This window comes from Thamnophis elegans, chromosome 16 (genome assembly GCF_009769535.1).
Source record: "Thamnophis elegans isolate rThaEle1 chromosome 16, rThaEle1.pri, whole genome shotgun sequence".
In the NCBI taxonomy this organism is placed as follows: domain Eukaryota; kingdom Metazoa; phylum Chordata; class Lepidosauria; order Squamata; family Colubridae; genus Thamnophis; species Thamnophis elegans.
Window position 1 is genome coordinate 22,089,107 of NC_045556.1, and position 12,052 is coordinate 22,101,158.

The 12,052-nt window shown below is 42.8% G+C and overlaps 1 protein-coding gene across 1 annotated transcript in view; it reads right to left on the reverse strand.

The window, feature by feature from the left end:
• MEGF11 (multiple EGF like domains 11) overlaps positions 1–12,052 on the reverse strand; it is a 471,865-nt gene that overhangs the window by 65,926 nt on the left and 393,887 nt on the right. Inside the window, 2 exon segments of the mRNA XM_032233167.1 lie at positions 2,549–2,683; positions 8,068–8,214. Of these exon segments, the coding sequence (XP_032089058.1) occupies positions 2,549–2,683; positions 8,068–8,214 (282 nt within the window).

Genomic DNA, 12,052 nt, shown 5'->3' on the forward strand with positions numbered 1-12,052 from the left:
AAACCTCCCAAAAACGGCCGGGTTCTTTTTTTTTTTCAAAAAAAAGGGCATGAATAGCCCTCAGGAGCCTTGTACAGTGCTCCTGGGGACTGGGGGGGGGAATGGCCCATTTTTCACTCATTTCTGCGCTCCCCAGCCCCCAGGAACTCTCTGAAAGCCTCCTAAAGGCAACGCATGACCATTTTGGTGAAGGGGGGGGGGGGTTGGAGGCCAAAAATGCTGTATTCAGTGTATAAGACGCACCCAGATTTTCAGCCTCTTTTTTGAAGGAAAAAGGTGAGTCTTAAAGAGTTGAGGGGGCACAGTGGTTAAATGCAGCACTGCAGGCTACTTCAGCTGACTGCAGTTCTGCAGTTCGGCTGTTCAAATCTCACCGGCTCAGGGTTGACTCAGCCTTCCATCCTTCCAAGGTGGGTGAAATGAGGACCTGGATTGTTGTTGGGGGCAATATGCTGACTCTGTAAACTGCTTAGAGAGGCCTATGAAGCGGTATATAAGTCTAACTGCTATTGCTATTGCTATTATACTCCGAAAAATACGGTAGTTTCCACCCATTGCTTCTTGTTCTACCCTCAGGTACTTTGGAGAATAGCTTGTCTCCCTCTTCTTTGTGGCAGCCCCTGAGATATTGGAAGACTGCTATCATGTCTCCCCTAGTCCTTCTTTTCCTTAAACTAGACAAACCCAGTTCCTGCAACTGTTCATTGTATGTTTTAGCCTCCAGGCCCCTAATCCTCTTTGTTGCTCTTCTCTGCACTCTTTCTGAATTACAAACTCAAAGATGAGATTAGATTTTTTTTTTTAAAAAAGCACTTCTAGTTGGCTTTGAAGCATTAAAAGGTGTGCAGTCAATTACAGGTAGTCCCCAACTTACAACAGTTCATTTAGTGACCGTTCAAAGTTACAACTGAAAAAAGAGACTTATGACCATGTTTCATCCTTACGATCATTGCAGCATCCTCATGGTCACGTGATTTACATTCGGATGCTTGACAACTGACTCATATTTATGACGGTTGCCGTGTCCTGAGGTCACGGGATCCGCTTTTGCGACTTTGTGACAAACAAAGCCAATATGGAAGCCAGATTCACTTAACAACCATGTCAGCTACACCTATTCACTTAACAACTATGGCAAGAAAGGTTGTAAAATGAGGAAAAATTCGCTCAAGTATCTCACTTAGCAAAAGAAATTTTGGGCTCACTCAAATTCTGATTATGTAAAAATTGAATTTGAAGATGTATGTTAATTGAAAATAGATGAATGAAATGATACACTGTAAGCAAGGTAATAGTATGTTTTAAATTAAGATGTGTATGAACTATACTAATACTTCTAAATGTGTAAAGTAATTCTGTTAAATACTGATCATATAAAAAAATTGAATCTGAAACCATCCAATAGTATTACATCTTTATATTGTATTCTGTATAAAATTCTTTATCTTTGGTTATGCATCCTCTCCTTAGTCCTCATTTACAAATTATATAAAATTTCATATTATCAATAGTATATAATACTATTGGATGGTTTTAGGATGATGTAATGAAATGCCATAATATAAATTTATTCTAAATTTAGAATATCTCACGTGAAAGGAAGTAATCATAGTTATAGTCAAATAAATGTTTAATAATGATAATAGTTATATACATATATATTAGATTGATAATATGAGATTCTATATAAATTGTAAGTGAAGGCTATGGTGAGGAAGCACAAAAGGTTTGTAACCAATCGACAAACTGTAGGTAACTGGAGGATGGTTTTTATGTTTTATGTTTGTTTGTTTAATTTTTTTTTAAAAAAAATTGAATCTGAAGACATAAGTTGCTAATTGATAATAGATGAAGAAGAAATGACAAGTTGATCTATCTCTAAAGAAAAAAGGGAAAAAAAGTGATACTGTTTCTACAGGTTAAAAATTAGAAATTGGAGAGAAACAAGAAGAAAAGTAGTACGTCTAAAATTGGAAATAATGTAAAATGAATTATGTGTTTGGGGAAATGTTAAAGGGGGAATCCAGACAACACTGTTCACAAAAGAATTTTTTATTATGTAACAAAAATAAAACAAAACACTTTATATATATATGTGTGTGTTTTATATATATATGTATGTTTTTTTATTTATCAGCACAAATAAAAAAACACAAATATATAACAAAGGCAACAGTAAAAATATTGGGTTTGTGTCGTAATGGACTCTTGTGACGAGCCGATTGACAGATGATGGAAGCAGTTAGCTTCCTCCCATAATTGGGGCTTACCAGGGGTTGTAAAAATCTTATATATATACATACATACATATATATACATACATACATACATACATACATATATACATATACACACACACACACACACACACACACACACATATATATATATATATATATATACACATACACGTACACACACATACATACATACATACATACATATACATATACATACATAGCAAAAGAAATGTTGGGGTCACTTGTGGTCGTAACCCGAGGACCACCTGGATTTATAGACTTAACGGAACCAGCAAATGCCACCTTACCTTGGTTGCAGAGGGGACCAAAAAAACCTGGCAGGCAATCACATTGGCCTGTGACATGATGGCAGGGAAGTGTGCTGTGAAGACATTGGGGACAAATCTGGTTGCAGTGAAGCCCGTAGAAACCAGGGGGACAAACTAAGGGAGAAAAAGGAATAAACAAAACTGTGGGTGAAGCTTAAAAGCAAGATATTAATCTCCCTCCATTACAATACACTTCGGAGGACTTCTTACAATTTCTTGGGATATAAGAAAGGTTATATAAAGAAGTCCTTATTTCGCGAGCGCCGCATTTAGTGACTGCTCAGTTGCAACGGCGATGAAAAGTAACTTGATGAGCCATCCTTGCACTGGCAGGTTTTGGAAGCTGAAATCAGATCAGAAATACAATCACTGTTTCATTCAAGCAGCCGCTTCGCTGAACAAATAAATTCCAATTGTGGGCACTAAATGAGGATGTGAATAAATAAAAAAGCAGAAATAATCTTTCTCCTTAGAGCTACTTTAGGAGGTAGATTAATTGTAGGATTTAATGAAATAAAAACCAAGTGTCTGTGGGGTCATAATTATATCCCCACCCTTTGCACACGCGTGTGACATTGATGGACATAAAAAACAGGCAGGGCTTCAATTGTACGGCAACAATCACAATCCTGACTTTTTGAACTCCCCTGGGGGTGCTCGTTAACTGAAAATAAACTGAGAAATAGAGAAGAAAAAGTGAAATACTCCTAATGCTTGTAACAGGAACATCCAAAATTGTATTTAACATTGATAGAATATTGGCCTTTTCTTTCTCTGATTTATATTCAATACTGTAAAAGGAAAAGGTTCCCGTTGCACATATGTGCTAGTTGTTCCCGACTCTAGGGGGCGATGCTCATCTCAGTTTCAAAGCCGAAGAGCCAGTGCTGTTCCAAGACGTCTCCGTGGTCATGTGGCCGGCATGACTGAATGCTGAAGGCGCACGGAGCGCTGTTCCCTTCCCACTAAAGGTGGTTCCTATTTTTCTACTTTTATTTTTACATGCTTTCAAATTGCTAGTTTGAAGTTGGGACAGAAGCTGGGACAAGTAATGGGAGCGCACTCCATTACGCGGTGCTAGGGATTCGAACCGTCGAATGGCTGACCTTTCTGATTGACAAACAGCGTCTTAGCTTTTATTCAATACTGTATGGCACCTAAATAACAGAATATGAACCTAAGCCAACTGTGCAAGTTATCATTGCCCTGAAATAACATTATATAAAAAGGATAGAGCCAGTTCTATTTTAACACTTCATGCATAAATTATAGTCTCTTCAAATGTCACTCATTTAATCACGATTCTCTATATAATATTCTCGTCTGATTTATTAGCCCTGTTATATTTTTAGCGATACTTTAGCACCTACTTCCGGTTGTGATGTTTTAACCAGCACAGACACACCTCGGGTTACAACGGCCCTTCAGCCAGCGATTGCTAAGCGATGTGGCAGTAAAGCACAACATTATACGATTGCAGCACCCGGCAAAAACAATCGTGGCAGAGTATTGATTGTCATGGTGGACCACAGGACCACACAGGTAGTTCCCGTATTTTTCGGAGTATAAAACGCACCTTTCCCCCTCACCCCCAAAAGTGGGTGAAAATCTGGGTGTGTTGTATACATTGAATGCAGCATTTTTGGCCTCCCGAAACCCCACCCCCTTCACAAAAATGGATGTGCAGAGGGTTTGGGAGGCCTGCAAAATGCTCCTGAGAGCCGGCAAAAACAAGCCAAAAATGGGCCTTTTTTGCTCATTTTTGCCCCCCTAGCTCCCAGGAGCACTCTATAAGTCTCCTGAAGGCGATGCATGCCCCCCCCCTTTTTTGGAAAAAACTGGGCCTGTTTTCACAAAAAATGGGCCATTTTTTGCTTGTTTTTGTCCCCGCATCCTGCAGGAACATTCTACAAGCCTCCTAAAGGCTATGCATGCCCTTTTTGGGAGCAAAAACTGGGCCCATTTTTGCAAAAAGGGGCCGTTTTTTGCTTGGTTTTGCCCCCCCAGCCCCCAAGAGCACTTTGCAGGCCTCTCAAACGCTCTGCATGCCCTGTTTTTCACAAAAAATGAGGTGTGCAGATGGTTTGGGAGGTTTGCAGAGTGCAAATACTTTTTAAAAAAATTACCTCTTCAAAATCTTGGTGCATCTTATACTCTGAAAAATACGGTAAATAGGAAGAGGTGGGAGTCTCAGGTAAGGGGTGCCCAGGGTGAGGGGAGATGCTTCAGGAGAGCCAGCATAGCAGTTTGTGAATTGGAGAAGCTTAGAGGGCAATGGGACGATTCCCATTGGCTCCCAATCCAGTTGCCCGGGGCAACTGGTTCTGCATCCACTTGACTACACCCCCTCTCTGTCCCCTCCCCCTGGACCATACCCACATGGCTGCATCCACTTGGCCTTGACCACCCAGCCACTTGAGCTTGCTGCACTTAATTCTCTGCGTTGACCTGGCTATGCCCACCCAGCCATGGCCACCTGGTGGAACTTCGATGGCCACACCCACCCAGTCATGCCCACCTAGCTGCAGTCAGTCTTCACAGACCCAGCCTGGAGAGAGCTTGGGAGGCCCAATGCTGACTGTGTGTGAGCACTATGGTGTGGAGTAAAGGCCTGAAGGACTTGGCACAATATGAGTGTAGGAAGGACAGCAGGACTTCCAATCTTTCCTGCTGGCTTCCCCATTGTCTTTGTTTGTGGGAAGCCTGCAGGGAAGGTCATAGAATCACAGGGCTGGAAGGGACCTTGGGGGTCTTCTAGTTCAACCCCCTGCTCAGTACCAGCCCCATCAAATGGCTGTCCAATTTTTATTTTATTTTCTTCTTTTTTATTGATTTTCTATTAAATTTTAGGCTCAGTTCGGGTCATAGGTTGAGCACTGCCTGTAGTGCCATAGCACTTTAATTGGCAACATGGAATAGAATAGACCAGAATAGAATAGAGAGTAGAATAGAATAGAATAGAACAGAAAATATAAAGGATAGAATAGAATAGAAAATATAGAGGATAGAAAAGAAAATATAGAGAAGAGAATGGAATAGAATAGAAAATATAGAGAATAGAATAGAATAGAATAGAACAGAACAGAATAGAAAATATAGAGGATAGAAAAGAATAGAATAGAACAGAATAGAAAATATAGAGGAAAGAATAGAATAGAAAATATAGAGAATAGAATAGAACATAATAGAATAGAAAATATAGAGGATAGAATAGAACAGAATAGAAAATATAGAGAATAGAATAGAACAGAATAGAAAATATAGAGGATAGAATAGAATAGAATAGAATAGAAAATATAGAGAATTGAATTGAATAGAACAGAATAGAAAATATAGAGGATAGAATAGAATAGAAAATATAGAGAATAGAATGGAACAGAATAGAATAGAAAATATAGGGAATAGAATGGAATAGAATAGAAAATATAGAGAATAGAATGGAATAGAATAGAAAATATATAGAATAGAATAGAATAGAATAGAATAGAATAGAACAGAATAGAAAATATAGAGGATAGAATAGAAAATATAGAGAATAGAATAGAATAGAATAGAATGGAATGGAACGGAACAGAACAGAATATAGACTAGAGCAGAGCAGAATAGAACGGAATACAGAGAAGAGGAGAGGAGAGATCTTTAAATTGGAGCCCCATTGCCTGGTCAAATTAAGCTCTACTTTCTTTCCTCTCTCTAGAGTTCCTGGAGTTACAATTTGAAACCCCGGGGACTTCACTGTGGCCAAAAATGTCACCCCCTCCCCTCCCCCTTGCTTCCCTGACACTTTCAGGCTTGCTCTGGTTGCAACATCACAGCAAGCCGGCCGACCGCAGGAAGCAAGGACCTGTAATGGAAGCCCTTGGAGGTCATTAAGGGAGCCAGCCTCCCCCCCCCCTCCAGGTCAAGGCAGTAGCAGCTTTAACTAGCAAAAGGAGAGCAGCCAATTATTTTGGAAGGAAGAGCAGCTGCCTTGTGGCAAGAACAGCTTGGGGAGCAGGAGAGGACTTCTGCTCAACCGCGAGAGTTATTTGTAATGATGAAGATCCTGGCACGGAAAAGGGACCTCGGGGGCACGGGTATTAAACTCCGAGTATGTCTCCCAGCCACTTTGGGTGATTTCCACATGCAGGGAGGTCTGTTACCAAATTATTCAGAAGGATTAGGAGGTTCTTTTTGCAGATGTCCACCTGCAGTGGGGGATTGGTGAGAAAATAATGATTAAGCCAATTATTTTCCCTTCCCTCCCTCTTTACAACTTAGACGCTGCTCTGTTTCGGCAGACTCTGGGCAGCTTCCCTTATGAATAACTAGTCCTCAGGTTATGACCATTTGAAACAGTTGGTGGGTTAACTGATTTTGCTTTGGGGTTCTCTTGGCCACGTGCCCCCCCTTTCTTTTCCCTCCAGGACTGTCTTGGGCAACAAATAAGGACGAGAAATAGCAATAGCACTTATACTGCTTCCCAGTGCTTTAGAGCCCTCTCTAAGCAGTTTACAGAGTCAGCCTATTGCCCCCAACACTCTGGGTCTGCTGGCAGTTGGCAGAGTTAATCTGCAATGCTGCTTTCTAACTACTGGGCCACCATAGCAATAGAATAGAATAGAATAGAATGCAAAAGTACCGAGCTTGTCGATCAGAAAGGTCAGCTGTTCGGCGGTTCGAATCCCTAGTACGGGTCTCCTACATGAGCCAGGGGGTTGACCTAGATGACCTCCAAAGTCCTTTCCAACTCTGTTACTGTGTCAGGCCTGCCGCCATATTTTCTTGTGGATCTCAGGTCTGGCACACGTTGTATTATTTTACTATACATTTTCTATTGTGGGAACGTGGGAGGGGGGATTGTACGAGTGAGATGTAATGTAGCTATAAGAAAATTCTTTCTAGAAAGCCAAGGTCATCCTTCATCTCTGCACCTGACCGGAACTGGATGGGTGGAAGCTGCCAGCATGGCAGTGGGAGATTGGACCATGTGATGGACTTGTGGGTGTGGGGGAAAGATCTTGAACTTTCAACTGGGTGAAGAAAACCGGGAAGCTTTCAGATTCGGGTTTTCCCAGATGTGCCAACATGGCTCTCTTAATAAATTGGAACTTTAAGCAATACTTTGCCTTGGACTCTGATTTAATTTTGGATGCTATTTGGAACCTTGACATACTGTTTATTACCATTTGTCAGCAATAGCAATAGCAGTAGACTTATATACCGCTTCATAGGGCTTTCAGCCCTCTCTAAGCGGTTTACAGAGAGTCAGCATATTGCCCCCAACAATCCGGGTCCTCATTTTACCCACCTCAGAAGGATGGAAGGCTGAGTCAACCCTGAGCCGGTGAGATTTGAACCGCTGAACTGCTGATCTAGCAGTAGCCTGCAGTGCTGCATTTAACCACTGCGCCACCTCGGCTCTTTCAGCAAGTTCAGGAGGGATTCAGGAATAGCAGCCTGGATCAAAAGGAGGAACTGCCGTGTGGGATTCATAAGGTAAAGCATGAGATTCTTACTTCTCTGGCACATGGGCCCACGGTAGCCTGGGGCGCACTCACAGATCCCATCTTCCGGAGAGCAGGAACCTCCATTTTCACAGTTGCAGGCGATGGAGCAGTTGGGTCCCCAACGGCCGGGCGAGCACACGCTGTCGCAATGGATGCCTGGCGGGGGAAAGCAAAGATGGGGATGAGTTGTGCAAAAAGGAGGATTCACTTGTGTATTGGTGGAAAGGAAATTTGCACTCTACTTGTGGCACACTTGGGTTTCAAACACAGAGGGCTGCGTTTTCAGCATAGGACGTGGCCCAGAAAATCTGTAGGGTTTGAAGGAAAAGCCAAGTAAGTTCATTTTGGCATCTGATGTGAAGTTATTCTCTTCCTTAATCTTTAGCCTTCTCTTGTTTTTGTTTTTTTTAAGAAATAAGCTATCACCATTTTTTTTTGTTATTGCTGTTTACTGAAGTATTTCTCTGACCTAGGCTTCCTTAACAAGCAAGAAGCAGAGTCTGGATCCCAGCAAAATCTCTTTATTTACACGACTGTGAATTTCTTTAATTCACAGTCAGCAAGACTTGGCAAACAGGCTTTCAGAGGAGTGTTTATCAACACCAACCTTATCTCGTTTGGAGAGCTGCCAGATAACTAGTTTCCAACAGCAGAGCAAGGCTGTTCCTCTGCCTCACTGCTGTCTAGCTCCCTCTCTGCCTCCAATGCAGAGCCCTTGTCTGGAGCTTTTCTTAGCCCCCAGGACTGGCCTGTGTTCCTCCCCAACCTCCTCACTGTCCAACTCTGCTGCCAGCTCCACTGGCTGCTAACGGGCCACAACACCTAGCAATTTTATGATGCCGTAAACTCCCAGAACCCCCCTGCTAGCATTCTGGAAGAGGAATTCTGGGAGTTCAACTCCACAGATATTTGAGGGGCAATATTTGAGGGGTCACCACAAATATAATGGTGGTCAACCTATTCACCAAAGCACCTGAGGGCAGGACAAGAAGCAATGGGTGGAAACTAATCAAGGAGAGAAGCAACCTAGAAGTAAGAAAAAATTTCCTAACAGTGGGAACAATTAATGAGTGGAACAGCTTGGCTTTAGAAGTTATGGGTGCTGCACTGGAGGCCTTTAAGAAGAGATTGGACAACCATCTCTCTGAAATGGAATCGAGCAGGAGGCTGTAGTAGAAGATCTCCACGGTCCTTTCAACTCTGTTATTCTATGTTGTAAGATGCTTGCTGAGGAATTCTAGGAGTTGAAGTCTAGACATTTCTGATGGAATGTAGTGAGGAGGTGAATCCCCAGATGGGAGGGGCGCATTACAGAGGAATAAGAGGCAACTCAGTCCAAGATACCATGTGTGAGAGAAAGAGGGTGAAGACAGTCCCTCCCTAATAGTTCTCAGAGTATAGATTCAGAGAGTAGAATGCTTTAGTCTGGAAAAATTCTGTCTATAGATGTGAACAATAAAAGTTTGGAAGGTTCACCATATGTCGTTCTTGGTTTTGCCCAGTGGTGGGTTGCAGGCGGTATGCCCCAGTACCAGGTACCATTCTGGTACAGTGCTCCAGAGGGCCCACTCGCCCGCCCGAGCTCCTTACCTGTTCTTTAAAGCCTTCGGCGCTTCCGTGCATGCGCATGGCACATATAGCACCTGAGCGATGCTCCGCCGAGCAGCTGGAGTGTCACGGAGGCTTGTGGAGGCGTCGCTGGAAGGTAAGATGCATGTGCACATTGTGCACGTGTGCGCATGCATCGCACACGTTCATGTAGAGGACACTGGGCCCCATTGCAACCGTACCGGTTGCAATGGGATCCGGAACCCACCACTGGTTTTGCCAGACTAAATCCCTCTACTCTTTGCATTTGCCATGCACTCTGAGAAATATTAGGGAGGGTCTGTCTTCACCCTCTTTCTCTCACATGTGGTATCTGGGTGGAGTTGCCTCTTACTCGTCTGTAATGCGCCTGCTACCCTCTGGGAATCCACCTCCTCACTGTGTTCCATTCCATCATGCTGGCTGGGGAATTCAGGAAGTTGAAGGCCACACATCTTGAAGTTGCTGGCTGCACAATCGTTCCCCTGTGCTTTTCTGTGTATCACATAGATGGCACATGTGAAAAAGGAGAGGTTTCCATCATGTGTTACCAGCCACCATCTTCATGGCTTTGACAACTCCAACACCCCTGAAGGACAGCTGGGAGGGCAAGCAGGTCTATGCTACAGCATCATGATCAACAGGTGGACAAGAAGAGAGAAGGAAAACTCGTATTTAGTTGAGGTTAATTCTTTTGGGTAAGAAAACAAGAGAATCCATTTTGTATTTCACACTCCCAGGGAACCACATATCCTTGTAGGGCCATGACAAGGTCAACCTGTATATGACCCACATTGCATCAACTCAGCCATTCCAAGATCAGATCATGCTGTGTGCGATGCAATTTCCTCCTTCAGCCTGCAGGTGCTCCTGACTTCACCGGTTGAATTCTACAAGTGTGAACTGAGGTGGGAAAAACTCACTCTTTACTACATTGCTAGATCTACAGTTTCAGATCTAGATAGGTCTCACCTGAGATTTAATTCCCCCCACCTCTTCTTCTTCTACAAATGTGACAGTTCTCCTTGATCATGTCCTGAATACTCCATCCAAATTCTCTTTCAATTAGCAGCAAGATGCTTGTCCATTATGGTTAAAGATGCAATTATATATTTACAGGTTTTTGATTTTTTTAAATCTCACAACAGAATAGGGGAGACATGTGTTAGGGATGTACAAACCTCTATGTAATCTTCATCTCATTCAGCCATTCCCAAACGTTCAACATTGCAAAACCCTGAAGGCCAAATATGATGGCCAAGTCTTTTTACAGTACGACCTTGATCTGAAAGGTCCTTGAATGTTTCTGTATGTCAGGCCTGCCGCCATCTTTTCTTTCGGGTCTTCGGCCTGCCACACTTTCTATTATTCTGCTATGCATTTTCTATTGTGGGAAAATGGGAGGGGGGATTATAAGGAGTTAGATGATATGCAGCCATAACAACATTCATTTCTAGAAAGCCAAGGTCATCCTTTCTTTTTGCACCTCTGCACCTGACCGGAACTGGATGGGTGGAACTGCCAGCATGGCAGTGGGAGATTGGACCATGTGATGGGCTTGTGGGTGTGGGGAAAGAGCTGGAACTTTCAACTGGGAAGCTTTCAGATTTGGGTTTTCCCAGATGTGCCAACATGGCTCTCTTAATAAATTGGAACTTTGAGGAATCCTTTGCCTTGGACTCTGATTTACTTTTGGATGCTATTTGGAACCCTGACAGTTACCTGAATCTCCATTAAAATATTTCACCAGCAACTCTGATTTTCGGGGTGCTGTATGGGATCCTGAGCCCCAGCACCGACCTGAGCCCGGGCAGCATAAAGACTCAGCGAAGATGGAGGGACATTGTACTTGGTTGCTTTCTTGTGGACGTTTCATTAATCAATTAGGTAATATCATCAATGCTAGAAGGTTTGCACACTCCTGTCTAGTACTGATGAAGTTACCTTGTTGGGTACTGAAACACCTGCAAGAAAACTGCCAAGCTCCAAGAGCACCAGGGACTCCACAGTTCAAGCCTGAGCTACAAATATTCTCCTTTATTGGTATTTGACTTTGATCTCATGAGCTGAGAAAAGTCTCAGCTTTTCCCCTTATTTTGCAGCTTATTCAAGTTTTTTGTGTGGTAAATTCTAAGCTCTGGTGAGTTTGCAGTTCATCTTAGTCATCCTTATAGTCATTCCACAAAACCTCTTTTGATCATGAGCGCAAATATTTTACTGTGCCCTCAACTTCACCTTTTATCTCCCTGACTTGTTTTGGGATAAGCTGATCAGGATCTGAATCTCTAACATTTAAGAACTGGAGCTGAGCGGACTTGTTTCTTTTCCGGTCCTTTCTCCTGCATCCTCTCTTCCGGACCGGAAGGAGATAAGCAGAATCTGCCTCCTTAAAACGTGTGTTGCGCTC